This window comes from Passer domesticus, chromosome 1 (genome assembly GCF_036417665.1).
Source record: "Passer domesticus isolate bPasDom1 chromosome 1, bPasDom1.hap1, whole genome shotgun sequence".
Taxonomy (NCBI): domain Eukaryota; kingdom Metazoa; phylum Chordata; class Aves; order Passeriformes; family Passeridae; genus Passer; species Passer domesticus.
Genome location: NC_087474.1, coordinates 9,873,829 through 9,896,328, shown reverse-complemented (window position 1 = coordinate 9,896,328; position 22,500 = coordinate 9,873,829). Strand labels below are relative to the sequence as shown.

The window sequence follows — 22,500 nt, the reverse complement described above, 5'->3', positions numbered from 1 at the left end:
CTGTCCTGCACCACATGGAGAGTGAGAGAAGATGAAGACAAGAAAATTTCTTTCTTGTTGGGAAACGCGTGGAAACAAACAAGACACGGTGATGGTGGGGAGGGAAGTCGGAGACAATTCCACCAACAAAGTCATTAGGGAAGGCAAAGGAGCCTGCAGGGTGGGCAGGTGTGAGCACAAGCCCAAAGGGATTGTTCTGCTCTGCAGGACACCTCAGGGGAAGGAGGCTGGTGGCACTCATCGCCTTGCAGGCAGTGGCATGGTCTGTCCTAGCAGTGAGCCTGAGCCTTGTGGGCAGCAGAAGAGACCAACTGGTCTCTGTGCCCAAGGCTTGGTCACAGTGTGGTGACACAGGTCCCAGCCTATTTCCTGCACAGCAGGTAGAAAGAGAGGCAAGAAGCACTCCTGCCACCCCCAGAACAGAGGGATCCTCACAGGGACAAAACTGGGGCATGGCTGGAACTGTGGCTGGGAGAGCTGGATTGCTTCTGGCTCTCACTGGGGATTAGGTTGCAGTGAGCAGGAAAGAGTAACTTGTGGCTGAGCAGGGCACTTTGCCCTTGACAAAACAAGGATTTGATAAAGTCATCACTCTCTACCTCTGGGGAACAAAGGGAACAAAGAGGCAGCCAGAGAGAAGCCACGGCTGCCAGGCCAGCTTGTGGCCCACTGACACCCAGGCTGGCAGTGTCACCCTCCCTTGCTGACTGGGCCAGTACATCTCCAGCCAGTACAGCCCCATGGAGGGCTGGCACACAGACAGGAGCAGCTCATTGCAGGCTGCATGTTCACCTTCTCCTTTAATGCCTCTCAGCATCTCACCTGTAGAGAGACAAAGAAAAGAGCTGCTTGCTCATCAGGCTTGCCTTGAGGGTGCCTTTCCTCACAAGGAAGAGACTTGGGCAGGTCAGAGGAGTTTGTTCAGTCCTTCTGCAGAGAAAAGGGTGCTCCCTCCTGCATGTCCTTCCAGGAGCACTGCACATGTGATATTGCTGTGGGTAGCTCCAGTGTTCCAAGAGAGCACTAAGTTTTCCCACACCAGCACAAACCCTGATGCCTGATTTCTGCCCTGTCCTGGACAGGTTTCAGAGCATTCCCAGCAAGAACTGACTACAGAGGGGAAATGGGAGTGTGTGGAAGGCAGCCCTTTTTATTCTGTGTCTGGGCATTACTGGGAAGCACTGAGCTGCTCCCCTTCCCAGGCTAAATTTTCTTTAAAGGAGTACATACTTTAAAGATCCCCAGAAAGGATTTCTTTCAGTTTTGTCCATAAAAATAATTTTGACTGAGAAGTAGCATTCTGCCTTTGTAGAGCACACCAACACTAGCTACTGCCTATGCCCACTCCAAGGCTGAGCTGTTCAGCCCTTTCCTCCTCACAATGGCTCAAAACTATGTCACCAGCATTTATTGCTTCCCTGGCTTTCTGGTTGTTAAACCAAAAGCAAACACACAAAGCACAGTGATTGCTTATGAAATGTAGACAGGAAGATTATACAGCTACTGAAGCCTCCTGTTTCTTTTGGCTCGTAGGTTGGGTTTTTTAATTTTTTTTTTCCCTTCCCTGATTTTTGTTCTGCAGCTGAGCACACGAGTACCAAGCCATGGAGAGATGCCATCAGTGTACAGCGAGGCAAAGCTGGTGGCTCAGACGTACCAGTCTGTTAAGCAGCAGCTGTTTAAAGCATTTCAGAAAGCTGGCCTGGGAACCTGGGTGAAGAAACCCCCAGAGCAAGATCAGTTCCTACTAACTGTGTAAATCACTCCACACCTTTTCTACACCACGGGATCAAACCAACTGGAGAGAAGGCAAGGCAGGACGAATGAGCAGACAGAATTGAAGCAGTTTGAGATTTAATAGCAACCTCCATGGGAATATTTGCTTTTAATCCTGTATTGGAAATACATAAGTAGAAATGTGTCTGATGCACTGAACTCAACTTTAGAAAACTGCTTTTTCATGATACCTTCCCAAGAATGTACCTGCCCAAATTATAATGCCACCCCCACCAAGATTCTGCTTTTTATTGTTTATTGCTGTTGGTTATTACTGATTTGAGGTGTTAGTGGGCCACCTGTCTGATCCAAAATAGACCTTTGTTTTCCCTCACACAATCAGTGCAAAAGTCATCACTGAATAATGGAAAATAGTGAGCAGAGATGGAAGTACCCCAGGCACACAGCATGACAGCAGGTCTCAGAGCATCCATAATCATCCACAAAAAAAGGTTCCTAACCTCTATGCAAAAATCATCCTGTAAACTGCCTAAATCTGTGACAAAAAATTTGGACCTCAAAGAAATGCAGCATTTTTAAACTGATTTTTCCACTGCTGGCTCTGAGCACAAAGCCAGCCATCAGGATGCCCTTGGATTTTACACTTATTCCCTCTGACACCTTGGACAAACCACTTCACAACAAATCAACTCTAGTCACAATTTGCATGCTGCAAATTTTACTTGTCTGGCCCAGTTAATCCCACATTTCAGACACCAGCCAGGATGCAGATCCTTGTCAAGGCGGGTGTGCTGCCTGCAGGGGTGCACAGCTCTGCAGGGGCTGCCAGTGAGGAGCAGTGTGTCCATGCTCCTGGCTCTGGATCTTCAGGAAGGTACCTAAAGTCAGGCAGGCTGCAGCAGGACCCAGAGCCTCAGATCTCCAATCTCCTGATGATCCAGAGCTCTGAATTAAGTGGGCATGACCTCAGGATGCTCCATGCATCTGAGCAATCACCAGGCTGGGCACCCACAGGTAAGACAACCCCAAACAAGAGAGCACATTTGTTACTTGGCTCTTCCCTGCCTCAGTTTCTCCACCTGTCAAATGGGAATAACAATAACTGGTTCACATCTAAGGAACTTGGCAGGATCAAAATGCTCTGGTCACATGCAACAGTGTAAGACAGATTTTGTCACTCTTGCAGTGAGTTTTACCTCTCCACACAGCCCAATTGACATAAGCACAGCAGAGGCAACCACAGGTGTGGGTAAGGTCTTACTCAATGCATGAGCTTTCAGATTCTAGCCCTGTGTAAATGCCAAGTGTTATTATTACTCTTCATGCTCATCAAAAGCAGATGGGGTTTTTCACTTAGGAGACAAGTATCACCCAACATTTAAATATTTTCTTCATAACTGGGCTGGGTTTGATACAATCTCATCTTTGAACCATCCCAAACCTCATCAGAATGCAGAAGATACTGTCATGGGAGAACTGAGCTTTGATAGTCCCAACCTTCAAACGCCCTGCACATTTCTCTAAGTTCCTGGGTTTTTAGATGACAGGATTTGCGGGTATATAACTACTGTTTTCTTTTTATTCCTGTGATTGTCTTTAAATCTGTATATAACATGCTGCTACTGATTTGTGATAATTGTCTTGGTATTTTCTCAGAACTGTCAAGCTGAGTTACTTTTCAAACAACACAAGGCTCATATTTTTCCATGTAATTTCCTTTACACGGGAAACTGTTCCTATCAATAAAGATAGATGCTCTTTGTATAGGGTTTGGAGAGCCATATACAGTAAATACATTGTTTATTGATGCCCACAATAGAATAGCTACAGTATTTTGATGAGATTTTATTTTTAGATTATAAACTACAAGATGTATCTATAGTGTCTTGTATAAAAACAATTGTGATAAACTAGAATTTTTAAATTAGGTAAAACAAAGCTCTCCCCTTCCAGAAACCTTTTCAACAAAATAATACATTCCATATTAACTACCAAAAATATTTTAAAAAATATCCTTAGAGTAGAAATAGCTTAAAAAAAAAAAAAAAGACAACCAAAAACTGAGTCTTTTCAATAATGGAAACACTTTGTGGTAACCACTTTGTCAATACTTTGACCACTTTGACAGCTCTTCTGATTAACATTTGAATACTTTTGGCACCTTCTGGAGCTTCCAGGTACCTGCACATGGTCCTGTCCTCTAACACAGCTGTTGCTGCAGACCTCCAGTGTGATTTGGGCAGCAGATGTGCCCGAGGGGCAGCGGGCAGGGGCCAGCCCACAGCTGGAGGTGTGGGAGAGGCTGCAGGGGACATTGGCAGTGGTGGCCCCGGGGCTCTGGCTGCTCCCACTGAGGAAGAAAAACTACAGGGCAGCCAGAGAGGAAGACAAGGTTTCTCATGCAGAGACCCACAGGGCAGGGGGGAGCATGTCTGCTGCTTTTCCTCTCTGACACATGAGACCTCAATGGCTCTTCCTTACAGCTCCCTGCCCTCACCCATCCTCCTCCACCCATGGCATGAATTCAACCCAACTAAATCATCATAGTTCCACCAGGCTGGTGCTGCAGCTACTGTGACAACCAAGCACCACGCCTGGTTATTTTTAAGGACATAGAAAAAGCGTGGCAGGATGGAATGATCCTTTGTTGCAGGAAATACATAAATGCAACCCTGGATTCAGCTGCCAAAATGAGTTTAGTAGTGGGGACCAAACTGAGTCCCCACTGCAAGTGGGCATCAACTGATCTCAGTGGAGTTGCACCTGCTGGCACTAGGGTTGAGTATGACCTTAAATATCTACTTTTTCTCATTATGTGCAACAACAGTGTGATGGGACCCCATCCCAGAAGCACACATGACCTACACACAGCATTTCCTGAAGCAAAGGAAAAATTGCTCAGTAGTAATTCTTTAGTGAAGATTCTGTACATAACATGCATGAGTGAATGGCAATACTGTACTAATGGATGTACATTTGTAATATTTGTAAAAAAAAAAGAAACAAAAAAGACTACAAAAGAAAATAAATCTGAATTTACATATGTGAATTTGCTGCTAAGTTCTGTAAATTGCACTTCAGTGATACCTGATAAGTGAATGTTTCTGTTAAGTGAATAAAATGCCAAGTAAAATTGTTCTTTCCCTGTTTATTGACCATTTTTCACTACAACTTAGCAATCAATTGGAATGTGCTCCAGAATGCTAGTATGTATTTTCACACACACCTCCCCTAAATCTACAGATATCTTCTTGTTCAGTTTGGATCTGATGCATTGTGGGAGCCACACATTCGTGTTGAGAAAGGGAGGTACCTGCTCATGTAGATGAAGCCATAACAGGACACAGTATTTTCCTGGAAGAGTGACCTGGATACATCTCTAATTTGACCCTTCCAGGTTACTCTCAAAGATCTTTCTCCATAAAATTTAATACGTTTTTTTCAAACCCACATTGCATGGGACTTGCTGCACAAAGCTGCTTAAGGAAACTGAAGTGATGAACAAAAGGTCAGAACATCTCTGCAGATTTCTGCTTCATTGATGGAGTGGCTTTGGATTTTGCTTTGACCAATCAGTATTCAGCCACAGCAGAGTAAACTCACACTGAGCCCAAACAACACCATCCCCACAAATGTGTGACGTGGAGATGATTTCCCTTTGCCAGTCCTTGTAGAGATCATTGGTGTTACCAAAACATCCAAAGCTTTTCACCATCACTGTGAAAATATGAACATACCAACAGCAAAAATTTTCAAGAACAAGATTTCCCTGTCCATCTCCCTGTGAAGATTTTGTTCCTAGATGAAATCGAGCCTGACAGTTCACAGGGAGCCCCATCAGCTCACTGGCCCCACAGGTCTTTCCTTGCTCCTGTTGAAGTCAGTGCCAGACCCTCGCAGACCATCCCATGGGTTTCCTTCCCCAGCAGGTGTTATGCATAGCTTTATTTTCAAGCTAAGACTTTGCTGCAGTTTCATTTCCTCAGCTTGGATCTATGTCATTGGGGCAGGTTAAAGAGAAGCTGGGAGAAGAAAGCATTAGCAAGGTGAAGTTGCTTGCTTGTGTGGAAAAAAAGTCACTGTGAGCTGACCCAGTTCCATCACAGCTGTGGTGGAATTTTGCCTTGAGCTCTAGCTGCTACTGCTTGACCATGGCACACACCATGACACAAGAGTCATTAGGGCAAACTGTAGGGATGGATTCCATGTTTAATCTCATTAAGTTTAAAGGGTAAATACCTGAACTTCATTTAAAACTTTACAGTGTACATCCCAGCAGTTATTTCTTTTTCAACTCTACCTTGGAAAAACAACAGAATAAAACATGAACAAGGTGATATATTGACTAATAGAAGGCTTCACAGAAGTGCCTGTTTCTGAAATAAAATAAATAAGTCCTTCTGCTGAAGTTAGACCTTGATAGCCATGCTAGTGTGTTGAAGAATTAAACAGCTACCTAAGAGCTTTTAAAGCTTTTTGATTCATTACCATTGTGCCTGTTGTCCAGCCCTGAGTCCTGATTAGTTTGACTGGTTTCAGCTTGATCATGTGGATAGCTGGAAATCTGCGTAAAGTCTGAGATTTTTTAAAGGATAGTGACAGTCTGCTTGAATGAAAAAATAAAAAAAAAAAAAAGAAGTAAAATCAATTCAAAGATATACAAGCAAATGCAGACATATAGACATATGGTTTCTTACTACTCCAAGGCCTCCTGAATAAATGACATGGCTTGGAAAAGGGGGACTAATAATTATTGCCTTTTCAGCAATGAAATAGTTCTGCTCAAATGCCTTATTCAACCTGGCTTTCCTGGTAATTAAATCCTCTATTAGAGAAGTTTATGTTCTATTTTATCAACTTCCTTTGCAATATAGAATTACTTCCACCAGACCATTAAAGCCTTGTTCTGCCACAGAAATGAAAAGGTCCTGTTCATTCTCCTCCAGCCCTGAACAGGTGCCTCTACAGCCTATAATGCCATTAAATGGTCCGAGCCAAGAGGAGACAGCTCCTTCCTTTGCACACAATGTTACCAAAAAATACCTCCCACAAAGGGAAATAGCTGTGTGAAGAATGGTACATGCTGTCAGGTTTGTTCTTCTGCCCTCCATCTCATACAACCTCAAAGCCAAGCTCAGATGTTGGCACAGGCTGTGTTTGACACACCCTGAAGGAAGAGCTGTAGGTGCAGTTCCCTTCCTTCCGAGCATCACCAGCCCAACTACACCCAGCCCTCCCTTCCATGGCACACTGTTTGCTGCTTATTGCTTTTATTTCATTTTATTTTAGCAAGTAAATTCAGGGGGTTTTACTCACTTAGGAGTGCTTAATCTTAGATCTGTAAGACAACACATTTCTGCTGTGGGTTCTGAAGTTAATTGTTTTTTTCCTAAAGCAAATGGCTTGTTCATGTCCTGGTTTCAGTGGTAAAGGGAAGTATTTTCAGGAATAACAGCAGCATCCCTTTGACACCACAGGCTCCTAAAATCCTGACCACGACACAGAACAGTGGGACTTGCTCCTAAATCTTAGGTTTCAGTGGGAGATTATCAACAGATAAACCCTCGGGCTGCTGGCAAAAGGGACAGGTAAGAATTGCAATCCCCCGAAAATTAGCCAGTTGTGTGCAGCAGGTGTGTCTCCTGTTTATATCATTTCACAATATACAGAAAAAGCCAAATTATTTGTGATTATAATTTAATAACCTTTTGGCATGAGAGAGAACTAAAAAGCCTTGATGACACAGCTGGTTTGGGGATGCTCACCTGGGAACAGAGCAGAATTAGGTTCTTGTCTAGATTTTACTCTCAGAAGTGAGAAAGAGAACAACAAGTGAAGATCCCCAGAGGAGGGAGCACTTTCCCTCCAGGCAACGAGTTCACAGCACAGGAAAAACCTCCTTTGTTCCAGGATCATTTTCACCTTAACCACTTCATCCACCTGGAGGATAGGTGATTAGCTTGAATCCATTTCCTAAATTCCCTGCACAGAGAAAAATGTCGCTTTGTGCCACTTAAAACTGTGTCAAAGAGATGTGCAGAACTTTCCTGCTCAAGGGTCTGGCCTTTCCCCACTGATGGAGGAAATCCAGGCTCCTGCATGGAGAGGTCAGTGCATGGGCAGGTGACTCCAGTCAAAGTGTCTGCAAGCCACAGGAGCTTCTGTTTCTCCATTCTAAAAACCTGTGACTATTCCTTGTCACAGAAAGATGCCTTTTGAGTATTAATAGTACCAGGCTTTAAGAAAGGGATACAGTGCACATATATATATATATATGTAGAGGGGGGGGGGGGGGGGGGGGGGGGGATATATATATATATATATATAGGTATATAGGTATATATATATAGGTATATGTGTGTATATATATATATATATAGGTATATGTCTATATATATTTATGTATGCATATGCAAGAGACTGACCTACTTTCAAATTCTGGTTAAAAGATGTTCCACCATAAGTTTTAGTTCCTGACTAAATTAAATTAACATATACTGCACCTATGTAGAGGTTTGGTGAAGGAGTTTATTCTTAACATAACTTTGCTGCCATTGGAAACATTGAAATGATCCTTACTAGCAACAAGAGATAGGTATATACCAAATTCATGTTTCAGCCTGAGAGCTAAGAGTATTAAAGCCATGTGAATCTTTTGCTTGTTTCAAATCTTCGTTGCTAGCCCTGACACCTATGTACACACTGGAAAACCAAAACCATACATCACTGCCATCTGAGCCTTTGCATTAGAGTTTCCTTGTGGTGGCTCAGCATCTCCCAGATATTTTTTTTCATCTGACCCAGTACCTCTTTGACCCTGTAACAAGGGAAAATTCATTTGAAGAACCTTTCTCATTATTTAGAACATTTGCTGTACAAGTTCAGCTCTGTTTTCTGTGTGCAGCTTTCCTAAAATATTCTTTTATCTTCTTTTGCAGTTACTTAAGGGGTGAGGCAGAGATCAGAAGTAGCTAAATTGTACATCTATTTGTCTCATCACCTGCTGGTCTTTCTTGAAGAACTGTGGCAAAAGTGAAGACTGGATCATTCTGAAAATAACCCCTTTTTCACTCAAGGAGGGATGTGGAGATAACTCTATCCCAAAAATGTCAGTGAAATGCAAAAAACCCTATTTTAGCTCACCACAGTATGGGATTGTTCATCTGCCAGCTAAATGCAAAGGATTTCAAAGGACTTAGAGTACGGCAACTGAGTAGTATTCAGTTTATGAAGGGACTTGGGGGTTAAGGTCACAGGATAAAGGTACATGAAAATATTTCTTCACTCCCTCTCCTTGTGCTTTTACAGAGCAACTCAATGATTTGCACCACTGGGCAGCGAATCAGCCTGTGAGTGTCTCCAGACAAGGCTGCCCTGAAGATTACCCTGTGAAATGACATTAAACTGGTGAAGCATTTTAGTGGCTATGGGATTGGCCAGGGAGTGCCATATTATAGTCCTGCTGCTAATTTCTCCTCTCCCTTGTCATTCTTCCCACAATTTTCATGGGAAAAAAGCTCTATTCAGACACTGCAGGTAAGATTAGACAAACTTTCCTGGGAAGATAGAAAGGAAAAAAAGGAAAATTTAAAGTGGTTCCTCCCCATCACAGCAGTGCAGCAGCTCTGTCCCAGGACTAGCTTCATAAAATCAACTTAATTTTCCATAAACACACTCAGTTTTTCACTGCTGAGTCTTTCTCCTTGCCAACTCTCATTACAAATTTACCTGGCAGAAAGATGCACAGTGATGTCCCAAATCAACAGTTTTCAGAGCCATGGTGCCACTGAGGTCAGGCTCTTTTGTGTTCCCTGCTAGCACTGCCAAGTGCCTGCTGCTAATATAGATAAATGTACAACACCACATGCAGAAACAGTAAACCAGGCTAAAAATACACCTTGAACAGAGCACTTCTCTGCCTCTTTTACAGGGAGGTTTGCAATAGTTTAACTATTATTCTTATTACTGGTTGCATAGTTTGGCACCTTCTACCCCCTAATCTGACTTTTTTACTGTAGAGGGATCCCAAGCACACAGGCACAGGTTGCTGCAGAGGTGCTGGGTGTGGAAACTACTTGGGTTGCCACATGCTGCTTGTCTCGTGCTTGCAGCAGCTGTAGAACTGAGCAGGGTCCTCTGCCTTCACCCACCAGCTCCCCACCCTGCAAGGGGAGCCTCCAGCAGAGGTGATTAAAGAGTTATTGCCACCAGTGACAAGACAGATCGTGCTTATGAGTCAGAGTGGCCTTTAATATCTGCAAGCCAGAGAAAAGAAAACTGCATTGCTTTATATTCATTAATATAAATTAACAGAGGAGGGTCTTTCAGTCGCTCACATCCTTCTCCCCAAGCATTGGCAGGAGCAGCCTGAGCCGGGGAAATGGCAGGAGCTGCCCAGGAAAAGTGAGTTAACAAACCTTGGCAGGGCTGGCCTTTGGTTTGCTTTCCAAAGGAAAAAGCCCTCATTGTCTCCAAGGAGCTTCTGCTGCCCATGGGCTGATAGCTATGGCATGTATGTATGTTTATATGTGCATATTTATATACCCATATTTATGTACTTTGCTGAAGTACTGCACTCTGTGTGCTGAACTAGGACATCAGTGCTCAGTGGCCCATCAGCTGGCCCAGAAAAGGTGATACAAGACTGTATGTCCTGATGTTTAAGCAGTAGTTTTACTTCCATTTAAGCCAGGATTGCCTCTGAAAAATGTATATGCTCCCCCTGACACTGGAGTCCAGGCAGGTGCCCAGTGATGCAGAGCAGGAAAGTTGATGCTGCTGAACACCTGGTACACTTGTGTTTCTCCTTTATCCTGGGATAGGCTTTCAGAGTAGACAACATGGTGTAGGGGACTGAAGGAAGGCAGGCAGGAAAAGGGGCCACTCTGTGCAGTGAGGGTGACACTGCAAACACAGTGTCCCCTTGCCCTTCTGTCTACACTCAGACCATACACTCAAATCTCCCTGAACACACACAACTGAAAAGCACTTACAAATAACACTGGAATAGCTCACATGTTCATTGTTCCAAATAGACCCACTTTAGCTGTATCCAATGTCCTTACCAGAGTAGTGAACAGTACAGATGCTGGTCTTTCCTGATGGGAAACTGAGGCACAGAGTGCCAAGGTGGCCACAGCAGAGTCCTGCAGGTGAGAAGTGCCTCTGACAGGCCACGCACCCTTTGGGCAAACACCTTCCTCCTCCATGAGCCTTCCTGAACCACCAGTGTGAAACTGGTGAGGAGAAAGGCTCTGCCCTGGTGAGCCACAGATGGTGTGCAATGCTCCAGATCAGCTCAAGTACCACAATTCCTTTAATTGCCCTGAGGAATCAATTGCCTGGGAAGGCTGAGGAATTCTGGTTTTGCAGCACTTTTAGACAAAATCCTGTGAGGAGCACAATGTCTGACTCAGCCTGACTCTCTTGCCTGGTGGCAAGAACAGACTGGATCATTTGAACTGCTGGCCTCAGTTTCCTGAGCTAAAGCACTAAAGTACTTCCTTTCAGTACAAATTGACCTGGGAAAGAAAAAAAAAAAAGGGGGATGGCAGCGAGCCAGAAAGGGTTTAAGATAAAACATGTTAAACCACATTGTTTAACTATAAAATACAATATTTAAATGTAAGATCTATTAATTTATCATATTATGTGATAGTTACAGCACATTAGTGACTATATTATCAACTTATGATATATACACATATCTTATAATAGGCACAAATATTAACATATCATTATATAACCCATCTTTTTTGGCATATCAGAAAAAAAAAAGACTAAAGCCTCACAAAGATGAAATCCCACAGAGTTTCTTGGGACTAGATAGCTGTATATGTAGAGAACAAAAGCTAAGACAGACATGTTCCAGTTTCTGCCCAGTTCAGCACCTCAGTCCCCATCACACAGGCAAGCCATGGGGAAGCATCCAAGGTGGTGGGAGCTGGACTTGACTCTCAATGGTTCCTCAACACTTCAAGGCTCAGGACTGATCTAAAATAAAGGTTCTGGTTGTTCTTTGCTCCTACATCTGCTAACAGCACCACTGTGGGCCTGAGGGGCTGAGACAGCTGCTCTGATGTCACAGAGGGATCAGCAGCCCTACAGTGCAAGGATTTGATCATGAGAAGTTACAAAGAGGCACCTGTGCAGTTTTTCATCAATATTTTGGATGATGCTCTTACTCAAATGGTTTCGTTTTAGGTAGCCCTGCAAGAAGCAGGGAGCTGGACTTCGTGATCCTTATGGGACCATTCCAGCTTGAGATCTTCTATGATTCTGCAATTCTCTGTCTCTCCCTGCCTGCCAGTAGCTATCTGACATCCTCTGTGTTTCCAGTGTATTTAGTACAACATGTATTTTCTCAAAACTTTCTATCCATCATCCATAATGTATAGCTGAAGTGTTTGGCTTCAGTACATTTACATGGTAATCAAATCATTAGCCTGGGGGAGGCATAACACATTAATGACTTTAGAAATGTTGGTTAAACTCCAGTCCTGATCAAAGAGACCAAAATTTATTGTCATTCCTCTAATAGCCATGTGGTAACCAAAATGAAATCAATTTGATGAAGATAATTAGGTTCCCATCTCCATCACCACACGCTTAGTACAATTAGGTGGAATGAGCTTTCCCTCCCAGCAATATGATACTGTTAGCACAGACAAAAATACTCCAGCAGCACCAGCCAGGAAACATTTACTGAAACAAATAGTTTTCAAATTAGAAACTGCTGGTTCATTAGAATCTGAATACTCCCACGCCACACACACAGGTCCAGGGCAGAGCTCACAGGCAGACACCAGCAGAGGTCTGCCCTAGAGCAGAGGGCATCACTTCAGGACCTTGCCTGGGCTGTTGAACAGGCACAGTTGGGTTCTGGTTGTGAGCCTGCTCCTGTTCCTGTGGGGCTGAGGAGATGGTGCCACCCCAGGGGCAGTGCTGGTCCCTCCCTGCTGAGCCAGGAGCAGCCATCCCAGCGAGTGGCCTTGGTGGTGTTTCTGTGGTTCTGCTCACGAGTCCAAGCCAGGTGCAGGACAGTGGTGAAGCAAAGCTCTGTGGGCAGGGTGGTGGCTGCTCTCAGCAGGGATAAGGCTGGAAAGCTGGATCCTCTCCAGGCATTAGCATCTCCCACCAGCTGGGATGCTTGCACACTCCACACCCTGTGCCTCCATATGCCAAGCCCTAAGCACAATTATTTTTCTCACTGAGAGGCCTTTGTATCAGCTTGGTGCTGAGCAGGAAAGGGAAATTAAATCTTTGCTCTTCCAGTGCTGAACTGAATGGGCTCAGCATTCCCCTTTGCATCAGCTTCATAGGCAGAATATATTAGTGCCCATGTTAATCAAATAATGGGAAACCTGGTTTGTTAACATACTCATTAAAAAGTGGACAAAATGCATTTCCCGTTTCCTAAAAAAATAAAGGATTCTGTGTGTGAATATTCAGCTGTTACTCATTTAATTTATTCTGAATGTTTGAAAACTTCAATAATTGCATGGATTTTAGCAGGAATGACCCATATCTCTTCAGTGCAGACCTTCAGCTACACAATAACTGCTGTCAATACTTTGAAATAGAGGTAAAGATTAAGTGACTTAGGAACCCAAGACTGATTTTTGGTCAAAGCTGTTGGAAACTGCTCAGCAAGTTTCATTCCCCATATTTTAATGAACAAATATTTTGTCTCTGATATTATCCTGCCACTTGGAAATAAAAGTCTTAGCATTTCCTCAGATTTTAAAATCCTTCACAGTATCTATATCTTAAAAGCCAGCTTTCCAACAGAAAAGCATTTACAAATTTTCTATGCAATTTCCATCTTCAAATTTTCAAAACCACCTTTTGCAGAGTCATAGTCCTGTGTGGTGTATGACAATTGGCAGAGGGTTGGCAACAGCATCCATTGGCATCACAGTGAGAGGATTTTATAGGTACAGGAAAGTGAGGCCAAGGAGAGCTTGTTGCCCAAAAATTAAAGCTATCTAATGTCCTTTTCCCTTCTGGGTGTGTCCCTCTTTGTTGCATTTAGAACATTCCTTAGGAACATCTTGGACAAAGACAACCTATGTCTCCACGTCCAAAATTTCCAGCAGAGTAGGTCTAGCTACTGAAGAGGGAGATTTTGCAGTCAAGGTTGTAGAAAGAGATAGGAGAGGAAGATGAGGACAAAGGCAAACAGCAGCCCCAGGACAGACAGGGCAGTGATCCACACCGATCTCACCCAGTAACAGTGATGGAAATGGGCCCCACACCTCCCAGCCTGCAGGCTGGCACTGTGGGCAGGACATCACATTTTTCCTTGTAGAACTGAATAGTATATATCCCTCTCCTGGCCTCAGAAAGAACTGTGGATTCCTCTTCTCTTGATGCCTGTATTGAACAAATTAGTGTAGGAGAATTCCATCTAAAGCTAAGAAATACAAAGACATTGTAAACATCTCAGGAAGATCCTGCTGCTGGGATGGTATATTTGAGAGACATCCCTGCCTGCTTGTCCTGTCCCTTCTCTCTTCTCTAAGGGCATCCATATTCTGCTGTCCATAACAAACACTGGGGTAATTCAAGGATCTTAGCCTAATAAAGACATCCTATAATGTTTTTACATAAATCTTAAGGATCAGGACCAAAGCAGGTATCCCCTAGGGCTTACTCTGATTTGTTTTGTGGTTCTCATGTTTTATTAGACCTTGCTTGACCTTCAGGCTGTAGATTTGAGGTTTTTCCAAGTGGAGCTACTGGTCTGTGCTGGAAGCAAAAAATAACCTCTGCCAGAAGTGAAGAGCACAGTTTATGTGCAGGACTCTATGCAGATCTGCCATAAGTACCTCAGGAATGAAGGCTGTAAAACAATTAGACCCCAAAAAGGTGATCGAAATCTCAAAGAAGAAACTGCATGAATTATTCCTGCACTTAATCACAGTCTCTGCTATTCTCAGAGGAAATACTATGATGAATAAGCAGAGAAAATTATCAAAATCCTTGTGTAATGAGCCCTGTGTTAATTGCCCCACTGTCCAGTGAAACACAAAAGGTACTAATGAAGCTCGCACTCTCATCATCCCTGACTGACTTTTGTTAAGCCTCTGCCTAAAGTTACGTGCCCAGGAGAAACTGTGGGATACACAGACATCCAGCAAAGGGGTTCACCTCTCACCTGGGAGTGCAATGTCCTCTCTGGGCCTGACTCAAAACTGGCCATCTCAGCCAAGCAGAACTGTCAGCACCCTGTGGCCCAATGGCCAGGAGGAAATATGGAATAATCCTCAATTCTTCCCCACATTAAAAGGTGGTGCACAATGCCCCCAGTCCCTCACCAGCCAGCACTCCCTTATGTGCCACTGATGCTCAAGATTTCCCAGCAGCAGGAGAAAGGTGCATTTTTTCCTCTGTACTCGTTCTCTATGGGCCAAGTTGTTATCACTGCATCTTTGGGGGTTTTTGGTGGTGTCACACCACACACCCACTCTGCTGAATAAATGTGCCACAGCCACTCCCCTGTGGCTCTCACCAGGGTCACCATGACCAGACACCAAGGCAGGTGAGGAGCACATGCCTTGAGAGCAGAGGCTTGCCAGCAGCGTGGCCCTGGTGGTTGGCAGAGCAGTTGGCATTCATTCACCTTGCCCCAGTGTAGGAAGGGAGACATCTGGAGTTTCTCTGGAGCTGCATGGAGGTTACTTGGATCATCTGAACTGGAGCCCACTCTGAGATTTCCTTAATAAGCCAGTTGTTATTTTGACACAGCACCTCAGATGCTCCAGCCAAATACCCTAAAACACGCCACAAAACCTTTGCACTTTTCCCTTATCATGGATCCAAGCTGCAGGGAGAGCTCACAGTGGGGAGAGGACACGGAAGGTGGATGTGTCCATCGGGTGCATAAGCCAGGTCATGGGATGGACATCCCAAATTCATCCCCACAGCAATCAGGTCTGGAGGAGTTGCCTTGAAAAATTCAGCCATCTGCTCTTAGCTGACAACAGACAGCAACATCAGTTATTCTTCCCCCTTCCTGTAAAATACCCTGATATCCCCAGGTGAAAATGTACTTCAAGTGCAACGTATTTTTGCTTATAAAGTATTTAAGGCACATCAATCCGACTCACAGAACTCATTTCAAACAAATGAACAACCTTTGAAAACATTTTATGGACATTATTTCCTCTCCAGCTGAACTTCATCTCTTGAATTTAGTCTTATGTTATGGTCTGATTATTCTCAAAAAGAATTAAATTGGAGGATGGAAGAAATGAAGGTATTCCCTGGAAATCCTTTCATTTTATTAAAGCTTCTGTTATTGCTTGTGTTGTGTTTGTCCAAACCACTTGTCAAGATTTCATTACCCCAATTTAAAACAGCAGCACTATGTCTAAATGTGGTTATGACTGAAAATGAAGGTATGCTGCAATATTCCCAGGGAGAGTAGAACACGCTGCTTTTCTGGGCTGAGCTTGGAGAAAATGGGTTATAGGTAATACACACATTCATCCACCAAATATCACACTACAAAACAGTGCTAATGTGCTAAAAGAGATTTTACAGCCCCAACACATTAGTGATTCAGGCAGAAGTTACCCTTTTTAAGCCAAGAATGACCAACACTAATCAGTGCAAAATTGATCAAATGCCATTGACCATTAAGGACCAAGACTGAGCTTGGCCCTTGACAAGATCAATTAGCAGCAGCAACTTCTCCAAAATAGCCTTGAAACAAAGACCTGGTACAAAATCAGTTCCAAAATGTGCTGGGCCAACAAATCACACCACCTGCCCGTTGACACTGGGGTGGAAACCACCTGTGGAAATGGGGCTTGGGCTGCAAAGGACTAAGAAAGGAGGGAACAGCCCAGGTCACTCAAGGCAGGAGTGGAGAAGGCACAAAACCAGGAATATCTAGGGACAGAAAACAGGCTGCCTGACCAGAAAAAGCTCTCAGGAGCAGTGGTCTAAACCTTTCCCCATGTGACCACTTGCTTGAGATCCACAACAGGGGCAGCTCGGGCAGAGCCTGTCACCTCCACAGGCCAGGGGTGATGGCCACGGGCTGGGCAGAGTGTGGTGGCCCTGCACCAGCTCCTGGACAGCACACATGGAAAAGCCGTGGTGTGAACTTCATCATGGTCTAGCTCTGTGCTCTGAGAGGGTCTCCTTGCCATCATGTTATCACTGTATGTATGAGATGCTGCACCAGAAGTTTTGAAACTCAAAAATTGGGGAAAGAACACTTTGGAGAAGTGATTTGAAAAAATAATTCATTTATATTTATTAATTTAACTATAGGTATCCAGTTTGAAATAGATTGCTGCACACTTTTTCAAAATGTACCCAATATTCATGCTTGATCTCTGCAGACCAAAGTTTATACTTCTCTAATAATTACATACTTCAAGACAGTCACTTAAATTTGACACACAAGTACACAAAGTTATATTGCTGCTCGGGATGATGCATATTTCAGTGCTATTATTATTAATTTCTAACAACCGTGTGTTCTTGGTATCAATCAAAAGCAAAATTCATGACTGCAATTCTACTGTGCCCATGCAGTTTGTCAGTCATAATTACTGCACTTGTTATCATTCTTTCTCTGTAGGAACATATCATTTGTGTTAACCATTTACTAGAGCTCTATATATATTTATTCCAGCTATTTAAAATTTACTGAAAATGTGTTTCAGATCAAAAGTAACTACTGCAAAATTCTGAACAGCACACAATATCCAGAGCACAGTCAAGTGCTCCATTCCCACCTAGTGACAAACACAAATACTTCTACATTTTGTGCAGCTTTTGTTACTGATGTCACCTGGAGCCTGGTGTGGATGGCAATAAGAAGCATTCAAATCCCAAACAGCCTTAATTCAGCACCAGCTCTTGGCACCAAACCCACCCATCTCTGATCAGCCAGGGGGTTGCAGGACCAGGCTGCTCCCCTCTTGCACAGCCACCAGAAGGGCTCCAGTGATCACCATGTTTGCAAGCACAGCAGAGGGAGCAAAAGAGGTGCAGCCACTTTTTAATAATAGACCAACGTCCAGAAGGGATTTAGAGATGGGCAGCCAAGGAAGGACATACACCATGTGCCTCTGGCCACCCTCCCCAGGCCCTGACAGCACTGCCTGGTTCCCACCTCCCTACACCCAGCAGCAAAGTTGGACTGCTTCAAACAGTATCATCCTTGTAAAACAAAACATCAAATTATTGCTCACCCTCAACACAAAGTATTACCCATCCCCTCTTCTCTGCCTGAAGCCTGAAAGGGGAATGGCTGTGTCCTGCTCAGCTCAGGCCTTTCTAGCACAAGCTGTGTCTCCGTTTAAACCCTCACTCACCTGGTGTCCAGGGCAGGAATGCAGGCTACATTCTAGAGCAGCCCCACATGCATCCCCCTTGGGAGCCAGCCACTGTGACCTTCTGAGGGCTGAAAAGCTATTTACAAGTGTCTGTTTATGAACTACTAACTTACATTTTTCTCTTTTTAGAATCTTGCATGATTTGCCATCCATAGGTGCATAAAATAGGCCTAATAATTGTATTCCAAGGTCTGTTTTTAGGGATCTGTAATCTCTAAAGAATATGGGATACGTTAGGCTAATAGCATGTAGTGGCTTCCACTTAGTCTAAGTTGTGATAAACACAGATCCAGCTCACAGAGAAGAAAAGTATATGACGGATGAAAAAATAAAAAAGAAGGGGAGAAACAATTATAGATGGATACTTTGCTTCTTTAACCTTTCTCTTATGCTGGAAAAGCCACAGTAGCCTCCTACACTACAGAATTGCCACGTTTTTGGATTTTTTGCTATAATGGGAAGAGACATAAGAATACAACAGGCTTTTAAATTAAACCTTGTTACTTTGCAAATGTCTCACAGAGCCCTCCCTTCCTCACTCGTTGGGAACAAGATTCCAGCTTACAGCTTTGCATACATTTCTCTGGAGTGTATGTGGGAATTCATCCCCTGTGGCATTTGCCATCCACAAGCCCCACATTTGGTGTAAGCTGGGTGTAGGCACCTATTGCTATCACACCTCCTTTTTAGAGGGAGAGAGCCGAGATGGATTTTCTGTCAGCACAGCAGAGGCACAGCCCCTCATTCCAAGCAAGATCCCAGGTGCCCAGCGCCAGGGCAGAGGCAGCCTGGCAGCAGGGATGGCCTGGGGCAGGCAGGGAGAGCCTGGCAGAGAGCTCAGGCAGCAGCTCAGGCTGCTCCCCTGATGGCAGTGATCATGGAAAGCAGGGATGGAAGCAGGCTGCGGGCACGGCAGCCATGGAGGTGGTGGGGACTGCTGGATACACTCAGCTGCTGCTCTTCAGGCTGCTGGCTGAATGTTTAGGAGTTTATCCTGTTTAGGGAATTACAGAGCAAGAACCTGGCAGAGCAGACAGCATGAGACAAAATTGGTCCATAAGTTTACAGGGCAAGGTTTAATGAACTCTTGGAGTCCGCGGAGGGTACCAGTGCCTTAGGTGTTAAACATGTTTATTTATTGCTCCACCAGCTCTCTCGTAGAGTTTATACATGTTTTGGCCAAACAAAGCAAGCTTTTTGAGAATTTTCTGTACTTCTTGTAATTCAGCTGAAGGCTTATATTGGGAGATTGATCACACACCAAGGGCAGTATTGGAAATATTACTGTATCTGAAGAAATCTTCTCATAAAGTGCATGATGCCTTGCACCTATGCATTCCTTTTACAGGCAGTTGAACTATCCAAATATATCTGTCAGGTTGCTTCCTTTCTGAAAGGGGAAAAAAAATGACTGGATTGAAAAAGATGTTTTGGTTAACCTCAAATTTGTTTTATTTGGGAATCTTTTTGCTGCTTTGGTAAAAGGACCAAAAGCTGCCTAATTACTTTGAAAAAACACATTACTTCAAAGCAGTGCAACTTTCCAAGGGTAGAAATTACTTGATGTATTTGCAAACTATGTTGGTAAACCTTAACCACAACAGGTAGTTTTGGGTGGCAAAGCATTTTTCAAAGAAATATTACCTAAAAAGACAGCAGAGATTTTACACTGGTCTTGAAGGAAATTCTAAATGAATAATGACAACCACCTTGGAGCTGCTTTCACCCATGGGCTTGTGCCAGTAACCTCCCTCCTGACAACTAAAAAATTCCTGAAAAACCTAAGTGAGTGTATTTTGTATCACCACCATGCTTAGGTGGATGCTACCCACAGGCTGCTTTACCTATTTATTCCTGCAGTAAAATCCTCAGGTCAAGCCTGTGGCAGCCAAAACAGAACCAGCAAAAGTTTTGAAGTTTACCATCCCCCAAAAGGAGCTTTGGGGCTGTACCAGCTGCCTCAGCTGATTCCATGTTTACATCAGAGCACACTTGGCTTTTCTGGTGGAGTAATTTCACTCTTTTGAGAGAATTTGAAGTTTTTGTTTTTGTTCTCCCTTAGGAAAGCCCCCAGTGAGCTCCACCCCACCAGACAGGGGGAGCTGGCATGGGGCCAGTGCTGCCCCTGGCCATCCACGGGTGGCTTCAGATTCCTGCATTTGGATCTCAGGGCAGCTACAGATGCCACCTGTGCACTCTGGCAGGAATTGCTGATCCTTTTGTCAGGCAGGGCTGGCACTGCCACCGTGACCCACCACTGGTGACCTGGGACAGAGCAGGGAGCTCCAAGTCTGACCCTCCCCTGGGTTTGCAGCATGGCCCCAGGCAATGCAGCATCTCCAGACTGGTGTCAGCTTGGTGCAAGTAAGAATCAGCCTCCCTCTATCCACCTGCCAAATAAACCATGTGTCACTGGCTCCAAAATGAGAGTTGTGGTCCTAATTTATGAGCAACAAAAGTGTTTTTTCATTAAAGAATTTACCTGATTAGCTAAAATACTTTATTACCTTTAAAAACTTGAGAGAATAAGCTTGCAGTTTTCTTTTTGAAGTGCTTCAGGCACTTTTTATTCTCTCTCCACCCTCATCAGCTGCCTTGCACCTGGCTTGATCTGGGCCATGGAGTCAGCAGCCCCACCACCAGTCCTTGTCCCATCAGCACCCCTTGTGTCTCCAGCAAACACCAGCCTAGAGCCCCTGGACTGAGGGCAGGGGTCCTTAAGGCAGAGCACCAATGGATGGCACCAGTATTTCCTTTGCAGTGTACTGGTGCTGGGTAGCTGCTAGCATCTGCTGATGGACAAGGCCTGAGCATGTTCTGTGCCCCAGGAGGATTCACATTTGGGTGATTTCCACAGCACAATCCCACCCAGACAAGCAGTCTAAGCTAGAAAACAATGCCCACCACAAAGCATTTTATACAAAGCAGTATAAATCTAGCCCAGAAATGCAAAAAAAGCAAGCTAATTTAAAATTATAGCAAAATAAAAGAGATGTAATTATTAAAAATCAAAAACGCTTTTGAGGCTTTAAAACAGCAAAACCGTGCTTGCATTATTGCCTCTAAATGTGGTGGGGGAAAGGTTAATGGAATGGGACTGGGTGTGCCAGGGGAAGGAGCCTCTTTTCTTTCCATCAGCACATCTGAAATCATGTTACATTCATAGATGTTTTAAGATATTTTGCTGATTGCTTTTGCAAAGCAAAATACCACCACTGCCCTAAAAGATCAATTATATTCCTTTACAATGTCCTACAGGCACATGAATTATGAACCAACAGAGTTTTGCTTAACTCCTCAGACAAAACGGAGACACAATTTTATTTTTTTTTCCTGTCTGCATATCTTAGTGTGCCCTCTGCTGGCATTTATTCCTAACAACACATCCCCGTGTGTCCAAACCCTCCTCCCTGGGAAATTCCTGGGGCCAGCAGCTCTGCTCACTCAGGGGTAGTTTTTGGTAAATACACACAATAGATTTATGACAGAAAAGAAGAAAATAAAGGCGGGTGCATTAGCAAGAGAGACGAACTTGTGTAGAGCTGCGAGGTGGGAGCACATATCCTGTGAAGAGTGAAATTGTTCTCCCCAGCCTTAAGACAGAGGCTCCAGGGAGCGTGGGAGGGGTGGCTGGGGCTGGTGGTCCCAAACGTGCCCATCCCAAATGTGCCCATCCCAAATGTGCCCATCCCAAATGTGCTCATCCCAAACGTGCCCATCCCAAATGTGCCCATCCCAAACGTGCCCATCCCAAACATGCCCATCCCAAAAGTGCCCACCCCATGGTTTGGCAGCAAGTCTTTGACACGGGTTTGGCTGTGGTTTGGCAGCCATGGCAAACACCATGTTCTGGCTCAAATCCAGCATGTACCTGTGGCTCTTAAACAGCCAGAACATTTCTTTCCTTCTTGCCACAAGTTTTTACAGAGCTTGGTGCTGGTTTACACTTTGAAAATCAGTTAAATGGGAAAGAAATGGAACACAGACAGCAAAAATGAAGAATTAATTCTGGCATATTATTTGTTGAATTATGGAGCTCTAGGGGCAGTGTCAGAGAGTTCCTTATTTAATGTCTTTTAAGTGTATGTTGACTCCTGAATTTTTACATTAAAAGGGCCTGGGACCACACAAGCAGGAAAGTCCATCTTTTCCCTGCAGCGACGTTACTAATCGAGGAGAAAAGGTTTCTTTTCTTCCCAAAAAGAAAAATAATCTCCCTGCTCTTGGATTCCTCCTGCAAAGCAGTTGTGGTTAATAGAGGAACACCAGTATAAAATCAGTCCCAGAGAAGAGGTGGGCTCCCTTACAGGGAAAAATGGTACAGCCCTGGAGCAGCACTCTTGGCACAGAGAACATTTGCTGTGGAAAGCCCTTGGACAAGAGTTATTCCCAACACATTTCCAAG

The 22,500-nt window shown here is 44.1% G+C and overlaps 1 protein-coding gene and 1 long non-coding RNA gene across 3 annotated transcripts in view; one reads left to right on the top strand and one right to left on the bottom strand.

Annotated features, from left to right (window-relative positions):
• Nucleotides 1-4,875, top strand: part of ADARB2 (adenosine deaminase RNA specific B2 (inactive)) — a 304,122-nt gene extending 299,247 nt beyond the window's left edge. For both annotated transcript variants that reach the window (XM_064390598.1, XM_064390666.1), the window contains exon 10: nt 1,583-4,875. In XM_064390598.1, the coding sequence (XP_064246668.1) occupies nt 1,583-1,759 (177 nt within the window). In that variant the 3' untranslated portion in view covers nt 1,760-4,875. The remainder of the gene's footprint in view (nt 1-1,582) is intronic.
• A 6,155-nt stretch (nt 4,876-11,030) lies between these two features.
• Nucleotides 11,031-11,760, bottom strand: LOC135286981 (uncharacterized). Its single transcript, XR_010350922.1, has 2 exons — nt 11,628-11,760; nt 11,031-11,258 (listed from the first exon to the last, which is right to left on the bottom strand). It is a non-coding gene; the product is annotated as an uncharacterized LOC135286981 (long non-coding RNA).
• Between the last annotated feature and the right edge of the window lie 10,740 nt (nt 11,761-22,500).